We start from the raw sequence: 17,524 nt of genomic DNA on the forward strand, positions 1-17,524 counted from the left end.
ATGGCTTCTCTGTTGCTGCTTTGTGCCACGCTGCTTTTCCTCAGCTGTAAGTTAAGCTGTTTGTGTTGGGAATTTTTTTTCTGATTTGTAATATTCTTTATTTAGATAAACTTCAGTCATTTTAAATCATGTCACAGACCCTTTTAAGTATAATAGAAGCCCTTTTAAATTAAATGGTAAAAGTTAGCTTTTTTGTATAAAAAGAGTATTGTCTCTCAAATCACAGCTCTTTATTTCAGGCCCTGTGTGTGGCCAAGTCAGAGTTCAATGTGAAGTAATTTATCCGAGTTGTCGCCTCCATCAGCTGAGTCCATTGTTGGGCTGAAGCAGGTGCCTCTGTGAAAGGAACCTAATGTTAAACAGGTGAAGAATTCAAGAGAGCGACACAAAGGATAGCCATCTAAATTGAAAATAGCTTTTGTTGGGAATAGCATTTACCTTCTGCTGGCATTGAGTGCAAGCTATTATACCGAGTGGGTCAAACAGAAGTGTAATCTAAATCCCTCAGGCTCTGGCAGGACTCCGAATGTTCTTTTCACAGCAAAGGCACATATTGATAATATTTCCATTATACAATTATATTGTCTGTGCAAATGACTAATGGAGTGGTGTTGTGGAGCAGTGGAGTGAGCAGTCCAAATCTCTCTAAGTGGTTATCACAAAAAGCAATCCATCCATAATACTCTGGCATTTCTGCGTCTATTCACTGTGGAAGGGCATCAGTCATTCATGTCCCTGTTTAGTTGTACTTTAAACCCAAAGTTAGTATGTGTTTTTTCCCAGGATATGTGGCATATTTTTGTTTTATTAGTTGTTGATATTTTTATTTACTTGAATAACTCTGCAAAGTGCATTAATTAGCTTATCTGGTGAAGGGTCTGCCACCCGTTTGTCTCAATAGTGATGTTACATAGTGCTCCTTAAATAATGTTGGGAATATAGTTATAATTTTTACATATTTTGCTTTTTGTTTCTTTCAGGCCCATGTAAGGCCATGTGGGCAGGGAAGGAGTTTGCCCTATCTTTTATGCAGAATTACCAGCCAAACTATGACACCCCAAGCTTCCAACTGCACATCACTGCTGTTCAGACTGACACTAAAGTCACTGTGCATGTGCCCTCTTTAAACTTCAGAGAAGAGAGGGACCTAACAGCGGGAAAGGGGGTCACCATCCCTCTGCCCAATAAAGTAGAGCTCTACGGCACTGGGAGGTCATCCAATACTGTCCGCATTGAAGCTTCTGCACTTATCACTGTAACCTCCTCCAACAACAAACTCTACACCACTGACACCTCTGTGATTTTGCCTATTAATGAATGGGGCACTGAATATTTCATCTTTACTCCAGATGGATCTCCTTATAACACCTTTAAAGAGTTTGCAGTGACAAATGGAAATGAGCCCAACAGTGTAGAAATCAGTCCGACTGGTCCTCTTCGCTACCAGGGGCGCACGTACATGAGCGGCAGCCGATTACAGCTAGATCTTCAGCCATTTGAGAGTGTGCAACTGCAGAGCAGGGCCGTCCTCTCCGGTACCCAAATTGTCTCAAAAAAACCAGTCGCAGTGTTCTCAGGTCACTCTTGCACCTGGCGCTTCTCCAAATGTAACCACGTGTATGAGCAGCTCCTGCCAGTTAGCAAATGGGGTGCCAACTTTATCATACCCCCGCTGAGCTTCCAGAAGAAATTTGACAGCGTCTTTATCCAAGCATCACAGAGTACTCGCATCACTGTCCAAACTGACAAAGGGAAGGAGGTTTTTAGTTTGAGTAAGGGAGAGACAAAAGAAATCACCTATCACGACCCTACAACACTTGCCATAGAGGCTGACCATGCTGTCCAAGTCCTCCTGCTCTTCAATGGTGTTACTTTAGGCAGAAACCAATTCTACGACCCCTTTTTGACAAACATAGTGCCGACGAATCGCTTCTGTTCCTCGTACGCACTGCAGGGTCTGAGTGGATTTGATAACCAGGCATTAATTGTGGCTAAAACAAATCAAATGTTAGACATTAAGGTTGATGGATCGGTGCCCAAAGATGTTCAATGGAGAAAAATTGAAGGGACAGATTATTCATGGGCTAAGATATCCTACAACCCAACTCGAGATGGTGCCAGCCCCACAGTTTTAAGCAGCAGCCTCTCCTTTGGTCTGTACAGCATCGGGCTGAGCCAGATGAATGGATACGGTGCACCAGCACAATGCATCAAATCAGGTAGTTTTTGTATTTGTTTACTGAAGGAGTCTTGTCATGATAACATATTTTGAAGTGCGGTATATTGCTGAAGTAAATATACTGTAGATGATAAATGATAATACTGAAATCAAAAAACATAAAGCAGAAATATCCCCAAAAAGTATAATAAATGTACAATATTGTTAAAAGATATGACCTGCAATAAATGGAAACAGGAACAGGAAAATCACCAAAAATGATCCCACTAGTTCAAAGAAAAAGTGCCCACAGTAAATATTCCTCCAAAAATTATTGTGCCATAGTCGATACAGTATTTATCCTGACATGGTTATATTGAAGGAGAGAATAGTTTTCAAAGTGACTATTTTGACTCAGATAAATAAATAATATGGTAAGTAATCAATACTTTTAGAAATTAAACCAAAAACACCCTATTTAGATGGTATTTTTATTGCACATTCAGAGGAAGAAAACATAATGACTAGAGATGATCCCTCGGAAAAAATACAGGTGGAATTTTTAGCTGAAAAACATTAGCCGCAGTAAATTATAAGTACCGGTAGGCAAAAGATTATGTCATGTTTTAATGCTGTGTTCACATAATTGGTATTTTTTCCATTTAGGTACTTCTGAAGAGGAGTCTAGTGGGGGTTCTCCTTCTTGCAACACAGTCACCTGTAGTTCCCATGAAGCGTGTAAGATGAATGATGGCTATCCCTCGTGTGTGACCAAGCCCAAAAATCCTGGCACCTGCTGGGCAATGGGGGATCCGCATTACCGCACATTTGATGGACTACTCTTTAACTTTATGGGCCTTTGCACATACGTCTTCAGTAAAAACAGTGAACCCAGTGACAGTCTTCCAGCATTTGAGGTTCTTGCTCAAAATGTAAACCTAGGAATAGTTTCACACATTGGCCTGGTCATAGTAAAGGTGTATGACAAGACTATAACTGTGGCCCACTCAGAGATCGGATATATCAGGGTAAGCCTTTTGCATGTTGCAACATAAATAAATGAATGAATAAATACAAATGTATTATGGAATTGTATACAAACTAACAAGTTTTTGTATTTTCTATTTTCTAGATTGATAACAGTCGTTGGGCACTGCCTGTCACCCTGAGCAACAACAAGCTGGTCATATCTCAGAGTGGTCGATCTGTGCTCATACACACTGACTTAGGTATAACTGTCTCTTATGACTGGGATAACACTCTGGTGGTCACAGCGTCTGAATCTTACAGTGGTAAAACTCGTGGCCTTTGTGGAAACTTTAATGGAAACCCCAATGATGACCTTACCACTCCCTCAGGCAGCAAGGCAGCGAGTGTTGTTGCGTTTGGCAGTAGTTGGAAGGTGCCCGGGTTAGACCAAGGCGCTCTCTGCACGGATGAGTGTGTGGACAGGTGTGAGAGGTGTGAGCACAGCCTATTGAAGAGATGGGAGGGAGAAGTATTCTGTGGGATAATCACTATGGTCTCAAAAGGTCCATTCCGTGAATGCCATAGTGTCATTGACCCACAACCCTACTTTGAAAACTGCAAACATGACATCTGCATGGGAGAAGGTCTGAGGCATTTTCTCTGCAAAACTCTGGAGGCCTACACTGATGCTTGTCAAAATGCAGGAATTGTGGTCCACGATTGGAGGAAAATAGCCAGATGCCGTAAGTACTTTTTAAAAATGAGCCAATACGTTTATATATCAAATTCCCTTAATCATCCAGGTATAGGTTTCTGACAGAGTTCTATTGAATGGATGCCTTATATCGTCCCTTCAGACAGATATAAGGCAGTGATTTCTCAGAACCCTGTCAGAACTGAAGAAGCTACTTGGATGAGTGATGTAATATATTCACTCTTAAAAACATTTGTCAAGTTGACAGAATTAACTGTTCTTTTGCGATTGAGTAAAAATTCCAACACAGTTTTAGACTTCTTAATTATTGTATTTATTTTGTAATTTTTTCTTTCCTTTTGTAGCTGCTAACTGTCCAGCCAACAGTCACTATGAGCTCTGTGGCAGCGCTTGCCCTCCCACCTGCTCTGACCCCGACGCGCCCTCCAAATGCAAACGCCCGTGTATAGAAACCTGCTCATGCAACAAGGGCTACGTGTTAAGCGCAAACAAGTGTGTCCCTGCCAACAGTTGTGGCTGCACCTATAATGGGCGACACATTCCTACAGGGGAATCATTTTGGTTGGACCAGGACTGTCGAAAGTGGTGCAGATGTGATCCCAAAAGCCAAAAGGTGGAATGCAAAGACAAAGGCTGTAGGAACGGGGAGCAGTGTAGCATTGTAGATGGCATCAGGAAGTGTGCCGCCGTCTCTGTCAAAACGTGTCAAGCCACAGGTGACCCCCATTATAAGACCTTTGATGGAAAGAGATTCAATTTCCAAGGCACCTGCGTGTACCAGTTAGCTGCCCTGTGCTCCAACGATCCAGAGTTAGTGCCATTTGAAGTTATAGTGCAGAATGATAACAGAGGCAGTAAAGTTGTTTCTTACACCAAATTAGTTGAAGTCAAGGTCTACTCCCTCAGCATAGTCATTACAAGAACACATAAAGGCCGTATCATGGTGAGTTTACAGCTTTGTCAATTTTATAATCATCATTGTTACTGAAATTATTAAATACATTGCATTTTCAGGTAAATAATGAGTTAGTAAACCTCCCTGTCAGTCTTCAAGATGGAGAAGTGAATGTGTACAAAAGTGGGTGGTACGCCGTTGTTCACACAAACTTTGGACTAAAAGTTACATTCAACTGGGAAAGTGCTGTTTTTGTGACTCTGCCCAGTAACTACATGGGTGCAGTGTGTGGCCTATGTGGCAACTACAATGGTAAAGCACAAGACGACCTTATTCCTAAAAACGGCAACAGCCCCGTCAAACCAGCAGACTTCGGTGCGAGCTGGAGAGTGGCAGAAATACCAGGATGTGTTGAGGGGTGTAAAGGGAGCTGCCCGGATTGTGACATAACTGAAATGATCCAATATGAGAAAGAAGATTTTTGCGGCATCATCAGAGATCCCAAGGGTCCTTTCCGCGACTGCCATGCTAAAATAGACCCTGCTGGCTATTTTGAAGACTGTACTTATGATGTCTGCCTCTACAAAGGAAGAAAAGATGTGCTGTGTCAGTCTATCACAGCTTACACTTCTGCCTGTCAAGTCGCAGGAGCCAAGGTGTACAGCTGGCGCTCCAGTCAATTCTGTGGTATGTTTGTTTTTTGTTTTTTGTTTTGTTTCTCATTATTAAAAGTGCACTATGGGACTTTTCAGATCGAGGGTCCACCACTGTATTGTCCCCATGGAGATGTATTAAGTTTGCATGGAATTTTCTACCATAAATTGAATCTATCCCTATGGAGACAATCAGGTGATGCCACCATTAAGTCATGTTATAGGTCAGGTCTGTGGAGAAGTCAGTTAGAATTAAGCCTGTCACAATAGCAAATTTTGAAGTCCGATAAATGATTGTATTGAAACAAATTTTTGCTACTGACACAATAACCCAAGAGCAGATTTAACCCACAAAAAATATTCTAAATCTGCAATATTGTTAAAATAAAACACTTTAGTATTTAGTTTGCATCTGTAAAGAGTCACTGAAGTTGTTAATTGAAACTTTTATAGTTTAAATGTTATCATATAGCCAAAAATAACCCAAAATTTCCAATGTAATCCACAATAAATATTTACCCCCCCCCCCCCCAAAAAAAAAAAAATGTTCTAACTTTAATATAATGAATAATAAGTTGATTTATTTTGTGTGACAGGCCTAGTAAGAATGCATGTTTTGCAATGCTTTTGAGCAATTAAATAAACAGATATAAAGCTAGATATGTGTGATACTGTGAAACAAAGCAATACAATCTCCATGGAGACAATCAAGTGGCGTATCCTTCAACAAAGTCATTATGCAGTGCACTTTTAATTTATTATAAACTAAAGCCTACGAGCCTGAAAATTTAATTATTGAATAAATGTAATAATTTGTCTTGTTTTATATTGATTTTTTTACAGCTATAAAATGTCCAGTCAACAGTCACTATGAGATCTGTGCAGTTTCTTGTCCTGCTACCTGCCAAAGCCTGACCCCTCCCAGGGGTTGCCAGGAGCTGTGTGAGGAGGGTTGCAGCTGTGATGAGGGGCATATCCTCAGCGGAGACTCCTGTGTGCCCTTCTCGCAGTGCGGCTGTGTCTATCAAGACCGCTACTACCACATTGGCCAAGTGTTTTACCCCAATGGACAGTGTGAGGAAGAATGCAAATGTGGACAAGATGGAGAGGTAAGTTTGACATCTTGACTATGTTTGTGAAATTGAGATGTTTCGGGTAGCATTTGGAACTGAAGCCATTATCAGTCTGAAAGTACTGGTCCAAGAAGCTAGAATTTGTATCGCAAGGTTAGTACTGTCCTGTTTGAAGAGTTTACAGTGAGACTTGTCATAACAATATCATAATTACAAGATATATATATGAGTGTACAGCTGGAATCTTCTCATTTCCCTTTATTTGAGCAGTTTGTGTAAAGTAAAAGTATAAAGTATAAACAATCTTGCATGGAAATAGATGAATTAAATAACCTTCCACCCTTTTTTCATTTTTATGCATTTTAACCTTCTCCTCAGGTTGAATGTAAGAAGTTTTCATGTGGTCCTAATGAAAAGTGTGCAATTGAGAATGGAGTCCAGAAGTGTCACCCAGTTGGGAAGGGAGTGTGCCATGCCTCCGGTGATCCCCACTACTCCTCTTTTGATGGAAGGAAATTTGACTTCCAAGGAACCTGCACCTACACCCTGTCCCAGAGCTGCGGCGTGGAGGGCACTCACCTCACGCCCTTCTCCGTTCAAGTGGAGAACGTTGAGTGGGTCAATAACAAGAGAGTGTCCGTCACGAAGCTTGTGGCTGTGAAAGTCTATGACACCACATTCATGATGAGAAAAAACATGTTTGGAGTTCTGGTAAGTTCATACATTTAGCAAAAAGCTTAAAATGGATTCCTATGAATGAGTTGTTTACATAGGAAATGTTTATCTGGAATTGTTATTGTGTCACTTGTAACCAGTGATATGTTCTGACCTATACAAAAAAAATAATAATAATTTGTCATATTCTGCAATGTAACTGTATTTTTATTGTTTGTTCCTCTTTTTAGGTGAATGGAATCTTCCACTATCTCCCATTAAATATGAAGGAGGGTGCAGTGTTGATTTACCAGGAGGGGACTCATTATGTGATTGAGACAGATTTCGGGCTGCGAGTCACCTATGACCTCATATACCATGTTATTGTGACTGTGCCTGGCAATTATCACAATAAGGTCTGTGGCCTGTGCGGCAACTTCAACGGCAATCCCAAAGATGACTTTCAGCTGCCTAACAAACAAGTCACTGACAATGTCAACAACTTTGGGCTATCATGGAAAGTCACCATTCCAAATGTTGTGTGTTCAAATGGCTGTGAAGGAAACACCTGTCCCAACTGTGACAGCGTTCGTAAGGCTGTGTTCTCCAAGCCCACCTACTGTGGCATAATCACCGCCCCGAAAGGTCCTTTTGCTGAGTGCCACAGTAAACTGGACCCGCAGCCTTACTTTGATGACTGTGTCTTTGATGTGTGTGTGTCTAATGGTGAAGGGAAGGTGCTCTGTGACAGTGTAGCGGCCTATGCCTTTAACTGTCACATGGCAGGAGTGGATGTGAAAAGCTGGAGGTCCCCCTCCTTCTGTCGTAAGTTTAGTTAGATTTGTTAACTTAAAGTTGTTAACTTAAAGGATTGTTGTTGTCTATTTCAATTGCTTATAATTGTTTATCCTTTAGCAATGAAATGCCCGGCTAACAGCCACTATGAGGTGTGCGCAGACTCCTGCTCTGCGGCCTGCTCTGGCCTCACAGAAATAGTGCAGTGTCCCACCACCTGTGCAGAGGGCTGTCAATGTGACACAGGTTTTCTGTTTAATGGACAAACATGTGTCAAAGAGAGCGAGTGTGGCTGCTATGACCGGGGAAAAACATACAAAGTATACATTTTTTTTTAAAATAAATACATTTGTAGAAAACTGTCAGTAATATTATTGCTCAACATTTCTCTTCACTCTTAGCCTGGTGAACTGGTCTACAATGAAGACTGTACTACAAAGTGTATGTGTAATCCAACTACAGGCCTGGTTTGTGAAAACCACTCATGTCCTCAAGGCACCAAATGCACAGTGAAGGAAGGCATTCAGGGATGCTACAACACAGGCAAGGCCTACACTTACACACGGAGAAACAGCGGATAAGTGGACTCACAAGTACCTCTCTTTGTTGTAGATCCCTGCAAAGATGCAAACTGCCGTGTTAAAGAAAAGTGTCGAGTGGAAAATGGTGAAGCTGTGTGTGTGCCCGAGTACACTGGCATCTGCTGGGCCTGGGGCGACCCACACTACCACACCTTTGATAACTATAACTTTGACTTCCAAGGCACATGCAGATATGTCATCTCTAAAACATGTGGGGACCTGGACGGTCTAGTGCCCTTTTCTATCACAGAGAGAAATGACAACAGAGGAAACCGAGCAGTTTCCTATGTCCGCGAGGTGGAGGTGTCTGTGTATGGATACAGTATCATTGTCCGCAAGAACCAAATTGGCAAAATCACTGTAAGATTTAAGTCTATTAAACGCTGAGCAAGATTAAAATTATTGAACTGTTGTCATATATTCAATTGTCTTTTTATAGGTTGATGGAGAGCTCCTAAATCTGCCTTTGCATTTGGATGCAGAAGGCCGAGTGCTGTCTGTTGTTCAACTGGGCCATTTGGCCAGAATCGAGGCAGACTTTGGCCTCATTGTCACTTATGACTGGAACTGGGAGCTTGTGATCAGGCTTCCAAGTTCATACTACAACCTTGTGTGTGGTCTGTGCGGCAACTTCAATGGCAATGGTCGCGATGAGCTTCAAAATCCAGCTGGAAAATCTGTGTCCTCTATCATTGAATGGGGCAAAAGCTGGCAAACCCCTCATCAGGATAAGGACAGTCCATGCTGGGACACTTGCGACCAAAATTGTCCAACTTGTGATGGTGACCAACGTAAGCTGTATGAGACTGAAGCCTTCTGTGGTGCTCTCACCTCCAAAGCTGATAATATGTTTAAGAAGTGCCATGATAAAGTGGACCCAGGTGCCTTCATGAACAGCTGTGTGTATGACATGTGCATGAACAAAGGAGACAAGAAGATGCTCTGTCAGGCTTTGGCCTCCTACAGTCAGCATTGTCGTGAGGAGGGAGTCATTATCAAAGGCTGGAGGCAGAAGTTTGGCTGTCGTGAGTATTTTCAACTAACATGCTGTGAATCTGACATTTGTGTTGTGTCATTGAAGTTTTTATTGGGTTTTTTTTACCAAAGGAATAACACTACACAGCACATACCAAACTAATAAGCATTTAACTGAAAAAACTTGAAAGTTGAAGTCAATAATATAAAAAGAGAAATATTTCAACAAACACAAAAACACACCTGAGACATCAAATTATGAATCTTTTGGTTTTGTACTTTAGTTTTAAAACATGCTATGTTTATGAATCAGTATGGTTTAAAAATAGACTCACAAACTAATTGATATTAAAACAAATATAATACTAGATACTAATTTTAACAGGTATCGATACTGAAAATAATCACATAAGTAGGACAAAATTTTCCCTTCCTGGATAGTTTATGGTCTTTATCTCGATCAGAGCCAGTATAAGACTGCCTGGTAACATTTAACAGCTATTACTTTGTGTTGAAAATGACATTTACTTGGTGTTGAGCCTTTTCCTTGTTATTGAAATTGAGTTTCACATTTTAGTAAATATTTGTATTTTGTATCATTTTCTTGCAGCGATGAACTGTCATCGCCACAGCCACTTTGAAGATTGCGCCAGCCCTTGCCAGCCATCATGCCCCTTCCCAGAACAACAGGACAAATGCACTGGCACTTGTATGGAGACATGCGTGTGTGATAAGGGCTTTGTTCTGAGCGCTGGAGTCTGTGTGCCCGCTAAAAGCTGTGGCTGCTCATATCAGGGTCGCTACTACAAACCCGGCCAGCGGTTTTGGGAGGGCCAGGCTTGTGGGCGCCTATGTGAGTGCGATACAACTCTGGGGATGGTGATATGCAAGGAGGCGTCCTGCTCTGCCAAAGAGAAGTGCACGGTAGTGGATGGGGTCCGTGCCTGCCGGCCCACCAGCTATGCCACGTGCACAGCCTCAGGAGACCCCCACTACCGCTCTTTTGATGGTCACAGATTTAACTTCCAGGGCACATGTGTGTATCAGCTGGTAGCTCTGTGCTCTGATCAGCCTGGTCTTGTGCCATTTAAAGTGACTGTGCAAAATGAACACAGAGGCAACAACAAGGCAGTGTCTTTCACCAAAACTGTCGCCCTCACTATCTATGGCAACACTCTCACTATCAGCAGAGAGTACCCTAACAAAATCCTGGTGAGTGCAGATATGTGTAATATGACTCTAGATTGGAACCAGACGTAACCATTTTAAAGAGGAGAAATTAGGACACTGTATTAGTTAAAGGGATAAAGATAAAACAGGACACATACTCTTTGAAATTCCTGAATAAAAGCAGAATTTAATAGTATAAATTTGTCATTTGCACACATGTTAGATTCCATATTAATTTTTCATCCAGACTTAATTAAACCGAGACGTTGTTGCATATTAGAATGGATTAGCGAAGGCTGCATAATTATTGAATCTATAATCTCCTAAACATATTCATACTTTGTGTTCTCCTCAGCTTAATGGACAGCTCGAATCTCTGCCCCTGGAGTACAGTGATGATCTGGTGGTGTTTCGCAGCGGTCGCACAGCCGTGGTGAAGACTGCTGCTGGCATCACTCTGACCTTTGACTGGCACAGCACTGTCTCTGTTACTCTGCCCAGCAACTACCAAGGCGCCGTTTGCGGTTTGTGCGGCAACTACAATGGAAGAGGAGAGGATGATCTGACCATGCGCGATGGCCAGGCTGCTGCTGATGGAGTCAAGCTGGGTGAGAGCTGGCAGGTGGCCCTTGTTCTAGGCTGTTCATCAGTCTGCCAGGGGCCATGGTGCCACGCTTGTACAGACTCCCAGAGAGAAGTGTATAGAGCACAGAAATACTGCGGCGTTATTGCAGACAAAGCAGGCCCTTTCAAAGTGTGCCACAGCCGTGTTGATCCTGCCCCATATCTGGAGGACTGTGTGTTTGATGCCTGTCAGTATAATGGGCACCATGGCTCAGTTTGTGATGCTATCAGTACATATGTCTCTGCCTGTCAAAGTGCTGGAGTAGCTGTCCTCTCCTGGAGAACAGAGGCTTTCTGTCGTAAGTATTGTTCAACTTTTAGCTTTAACGTTACAACTCAGAAATATAGTTTTCTGCTTGTTGCTCAAACTTTCTTCTTTGTTCTTGTCCCATAGCGATGGAGTGCCCTGCTAATAGCCATTACACCCTCTGTGCCACGGGCTGCCCAGCCACCTGTGCCAGCTTAACCTCTGTGAACTGCAACACACCCTGTACAGAAACGTGTGAATGTGATGAGGGCTTCCTGCTGAGTGGGGATCTGTGTGTGCCTGTTAAAGACTGTGGCTGCACGTATGATGGACACTATTACAGGAGAGGAGATGTCTTCTACCCAGAGAACGAGTGTGTGGACAGATGCACCTGCGGAGAAAACGGAGCTATTTCATGTGAAAAAGCCAAGTGCCGTCCTGGCGAGACGTGTAGAGTGGTGAATGGTGTCAAAGGCTGCCACCCCGAGGGCCAGGCAAAGTGTGTGGCTTCTGGTGACCCACATTACATTTCGTTTGATGGGGGCAGGTTTGATTTTCAGGGCACCTGCATTTATGTTCTAACCAAGGTTTGTGATGACGACAAAGGCCAGCTGACGCCATTCACTGTAACCCAAGGAAATGAGAAATATGGGAATGGAAAAGTGGCTGTGACAAAGTCTGTTGGAGTGTCAGTCTATGGTTTTGTCATCTACATTCAACAGGGAGTCTCATGGAAAGTTATTGTAAGTTCTTCTTTTCTGTTTAGAACTGAAGTTTTCAAAGGTGCACTATGTAACTTTCCTGTTGTAGGGTTTGCTACCTAACACTCTCCATGGAGATGTTATTGCTTTACCTAGAATGTTCCATAGTATGACATTAACCTTATCTGTCTCTAAGAAGGCAAGCAATGTGATGTCGCCAGGTCTGATCTGTGGAGAGGCAACCCCAATCATAATAAGAGTGCATGTTTTTCAAGGCATTTTTGAGTAGTAAGAACATGCATAATGAAATAAATACAATACAGATATACTTTATCATGCTGCAATAACAGTTCCATGGGGACAGGCAGGCTGTGGATCCCCCCCCACAAGAAAAGTTACATAATGCACCTTTAACAATCCATAATGTTTATAATCTTCTTATTTAGGTGGATGATGAACTTGTCAACCTGCCTGTGTCCCTAAATGATGGCCGTATCCAAATCACTCAAGAAGGCTGTAACATTATTGTTAGAACTGACTTTGGGTTGACAGTGCTCTATGACACCATCTATTATGTTGAAGTCATTGTACCATCTACATACATGGGAAAGATGTGTGGGCTTTGTGGCAACTACAACAAGAACTCCAGAGATGACTTCAGGCTCCCAAGTGGCCTGCAGAGCAATAATGTCGATGAGTTTGGAAAGTCTTGGGTTGTGGATCTTCCTGGATTCGTATGTGGCGGGTGTGGTAGTCAGTGTCCAGTCTGTGACCAGGCCAGAGAAGCTTTATTTGGAAAGCCAGAGTCCTGTGGTATCATAAGTGCACCTAATGGGCCTTTTAAAGCCTGCCACAGCAAAATTGATCCGGCGGCTTACGTCTCTCACTGTGTCTTTGATGTCTGTGCGATGGATGGCAACAAGGGTACTCTGTGCAACAGTGTCCTGGCATACGCCCTGGCCTGTCAGAGTGCTGGGGCCCAGATACAGTCATGGAGAACCGAGTCCTTCTGCCGTAAGAAACATTAACACACATATAAAGTGCGTACGACAGGTCAGATCACTGGATCACTCATTTCATTAAAACATAGTTAATATCATTACATTTAACTTTTTAAATTTTAACTATAAACCTTTACTAGTTTGTCCTGTTTTGTGTGAAGTTTAGCATTTTACTTTCTGGTTGGATGGGGCAGCAATGTGACATACCTAGAGGTAATTAACGAGATAATTGTTATCTAGTAATCATAATGTTAACAAGGGCCAAAACCTGTCTAAATTTCACAGTTGTTATGGTTAGAACATCATTATTTTGCTAGATGAAGGTTTGCCAGAAAAATATCTTCGTTCAGCATAAATTCTTCCTAGGTATTGTAAAGAATTTGATCATAGATTCCACTGAAGTACTCACTGCTGCTTCCTGTATTTTTGTAATTTTCTTCTAAATTTTTTCTACAATGTACCACTTATAAAGCTATGATAAATATATACCACAGGTCCTATTCTGCCAAACTAATCATTTGTAAAACATAAAAACCTGTCGTACACGCTTAAAATACATAAGAAGATATTTTTTATACAATGTTTTAACAGCTTAAATGTTTTGCAGCTGCTTTGTGCCCAAAGAATAGTCACTACGAGCTGTGTGCTGACACCTGCTCAGTTACCTGTGCTAATCTAATGCACCCAGTCTCCTGTTCAAATACCTGCTTTGAAGGATGCCAGTGTGACCAGGGCTTTGTTTTCGATGGGATTCAGTGCGTTTCCATGGACAACTGTGGATGTGAACACAACGGCAGATATCTAACGGTAACATGATTATACATTACCTGTGGAATGAAGCAATAATTAATTCACTCTACGGATGGGCATATTTGACAAACATATGGTCTTGGTATTTTTTCATTTTAATAACTATAGTCAGATGATGTTTTTGCCGTCTATCAGAAATGTGCTAAAACTGCAGATGTTATGGTTAAAGTTCAAGTAGGACACAAGAAGAGAACTGACTGTATAATTAAACACCAAAGTTTCAACAAAAATCATCTTATACCTTTGTTTGTAAGATTACAAAGCCTGTTTTTATTATCAACTCTTTACTTTTACTGTTGCTTTTTAAATGTTGATCTTATTCCAAACATTTTACTTTTTTCATACCTACAAAACAATACTTTTGATTTACTAACTGTAGCTGTCCTCTTGTCTGCCTCTAACTTACACATATCTGTTTTTAGATTGGTGAGACACTCGTGGATCCAGAATGTAAGTCCAAATGTGTGTGCCAGACTTCTGGGACAGTGAGATGTGAAAGACTGACCTGTGGCAGCAACAAAGTTTGTGAAGTTCGAGATGGTGTCCGAGACTGCCATGTGAAACAAGGCCAGTGCATCATTGACCAGACTGGTCACCTCTCCTCGTTTGACGGCATTACTGGACCTATGGATGCTCTGGGGGCCTTCGAGGTGGCCTCTCTGTGTGATGTCATGGCGGAGCTCTGGTTCAGGGTGGTGGTGGACATTCGGAGCTGCAGGAAAGGCATTCATTCTGTGGACACTGTTTATGTCTTCTTCACAAATGCCACTATTGCAGTGAACAGTCAACATGAGGCCTGGGTGAGAAAACATTGTTATAACAACTTCCAAGGACTTGTAGTACATGACGTCTGAAGACTTTTTGAGCGAGATTCCCCAAAATAACCACATAACCAACTTAGGACCTCTTTTTGCAAAAGGAAAATGACGTCCGTATTAATTTCAAGTTGCAAAACATGAATAATCTGGTTTAATTGCAAATAGTAATTGGGTAATATTGTAATAATACCCTATGGTGAGATTAGGATATTGTTACCTTATATCAAAACATGTCTGTTATTTTTCACTTTAATATTGTTCCTCTCCCTTTCTCTTTGATGTTCAGGTAAATGGCAGAAAAGTGTCTCTTCCTGGAAGAGTGGGCTGTGATATCTCCGTGCACATCTCCGACCGGAGCGTTGTTATCGAGAGGGCGTCGGCTGTTCGGGTCACATACTCCATCTCGCAGGAGGTCACTGTAATTGTGGACACCGGCCTCGCTTATAAAATGTGTGGCGCCTGTGGTAACTACAATCACGACTCCAAAGATGACATGACAACAGCTGATGGAAAAATCACTTCGTCTGTGGCTGCGGTCGTGGGCTCCTGGCAGGCGGGCGACTTTTCAAGCTGGTAAGTTTTATAAAAAGTACATCCTGTCAACTTTTGATGTTAAATTTTTGACATAAACTTTTTGACCCCAACAAGATTTAGTGTGACCCCTGAAATAATCAAGAACAGATAGCCCTGTGATTGGACCATTCAACCAAGTTTTCTTATAAAAGCAGGAACCAAACAGGAATGAGAGTGTGGCTTTTAATTGCATTTGGTCCAATTTAATTAAGAAATGCCAAAGAATCCCCCGTGGTAATTACTGATTAAAAAGCAGGTGAGGCTGACAAGCATGGCCATCAAACGCTACCAAGCTTGCAATCCAATCACTGCTTGTCATCCAAGGACACTTAAGACTCTTCTGGGTGCTATATTAATTTGAGCCCCTGTCTTTAGTTCTGTGTTTCAGCCACACGACCACCGCCCTGAGGGCCGAGCTGGCCATTTTAAGACATGGTCATTGTAGTAAAAGGAGGGAGCATGTTGTTTGTCTACAATATGTTGTGTGTAATCCATGGGTTTCAGAGTGAATTGCTATGACAACAGTCTGACATTTTCATCAAACTAAATAAATATAAATATTGAATAGTCAAAAGTACTCAAAAATAATGCCTAAGGAGAAGCTGAATCCCAAGAATAGCTTTTACATTGAAAAAATCAATGCAGTGTTGACTTAAATTTATTCAGACTTCTTCCACTGTTGAAAACAATTAAATCATTTCTTCTACGTTGGTCCCAAACTACTTTAAACAAAATATATTTATCCACAGTAAACGGTTTATTTTTGTAGTTGTGTTGTGGCTGAGTGTCACGTGATTTAATTTATTTCTTTATTTTATTTATTTATTTTTTTTTACAGTGGCCTCTAGTGCTTGCAAATGATGGTAAAGAGGTAAAACCATTCTTACACATATTCATCAGTGATTATTACCCAGTCCTGTGACATATCCTATTTGTTTTAAGCAGGATAAGGAAACTATGAAAAAACTTTAAATCCACGCAGCCTACTGTCTTCTCTTCTCACTTTTGTTATGGGAAAATCACTGTTTCTCCTGGCTTATTTTGGACCAACAGCTCCATCTTGTGGTGAGAGGAAGTATTATCCACATTTAGAGTGGACAAATACGACCTCATATCTATCTGTATGCATGTTTTACATTTTTCATTAACTGGCAAATAAAAGGCATTCTACATTCCTGTCTACTTATTATTATTTATAATATTTATAATATTTATAATATTTATAATATTTATAATATTTATAATTTATTATTATTATTATTATTATTATTATTATTATTGTTATTATTATTATTATTATTATTATTATCATCATCATCCAAACTTCAGTAGTATCCTTGGATTTTCCACATGCTCGGTTGCCAATGAGGAATTTGCCACTTCAGTGTGGTGAGACCTTGAGAAGTAGTTTTAACGTGGCTCAGAGAGACGAGGTTGGCCATTAAAGAACTGTGTTTATGTTTCCATTGCTCTCAAGAATCTCACTGTATTGTTCCTTAGATATGATGTGTAAACAGGCTAAGCATCATTATAACTCTGTATAGGCGTACTTGGTGTGGGTGTAAAGCTTTTTTTCTGTCTTGTAGCAAAATACAGAACATATTTTCAAAAACAAATCAGTTTTAGATATCAGTTCGCTGGACAATCACTACAAATTTGCCATGTTAAAAATCTAATAAATGCCCCATCTGCCCCATCTGCCCCATCTGCCCCATCTGCCCCATCTTGTTTTTAACAATTAGAATTGTATTTTTCTTAGGAAATACAAGGGTCACACTGCAGAACATCAAGCTGGCGTCAAGTTGGATTTTACAAAATGAGAATATGATAATTGTTTCTTTTGACGTGTATCTCAAACCCTTAACCCCAGAGCTCTTCCTGGTGCATATATGTGAGATGAATTCCTTCTGGTTTTTGTGTCTTTACAGTCTTTAATGTGTGTTTTTTCATGTCACACTGCAGGTCTCCCTTTGGATCATATCATTAAACAGCTTATGTCTTTTTAGATTTAAAGTAGGTGTTGTTTTATGAAATGAAGAACACATGCTTACATTTATGCCAACACATTTATCAACTGTCACTAACAAAAAAGACGCATTCTTTTGGAGAAAA

General features: G+C 41.1%; 1 protein-coding gene across 1 annotated transcript; it reads left to right on the plus strand.

Annotated features, from left to right (window-relative positions):
- LOC117383665 (IgGFc-binding protein) lies at nucleotides 1-16,577 on the plus strand. The gene is made up of 22 exons (XM_033980862.2): nucleotides 1-46; nucleotides 981-2,219; nucleotides 2,825-3,186; nucleotides 3,291-3,870; nucleotides 4,187-4,785; nucleotides 4,857-5,424; nucleotides 6,234-6,499; nucleotides 6,842-7,174; nucleotides 7,369-7,942; nucleotides 8,033-8,232; nucleotides 8,314-8,455; nucleotides 8,525-8,853; nucleotides 8,933-9,518; nucleotides 10,079-10,680; nucleotides 10,994-11,561; nucleotides 11,657-12,252; nucleotides 12,657-13,224; nucleotides 13,819-14,018; nucleotides 14,444-14,821; nucleotides 15,126-15,412; nucleotides 16,251-16,283; nucleotides 16,358-16,577. The coding sequence occupies exons 1-21, from the start codon at nucleotides 1-3 to the stop codon at nucleotides 16,258-16,260; spliced, it is 9,033 nt and encodes a 3,010-aa protein (XP_033836753.1). The 3' UTR covers nucleotides 16,261-16,283; nucleotides 16,358-16,577.
- The last annotated feature ends 947 nt before the right edge of the window (nucleotides 16,578-17,524 follow it).

The sequence above is a fragment of the Periophthalmus magnuspinnatus genome, chromosome 16, assembly GCF_009829125.3.
Source record: "Periophthalmus magnuspinnatus isolate fPerMag1 chromosome 16, fPerMag1.2.pri, whole genome shotgun sequence".
Taxonomy (NCBI): Eukaryota; Metazoa; Chordata; class Actinopteri; order Gobiiformes; family Gobiidae; genus Periophthalmus; species Periophthalmus magnuspinnatus.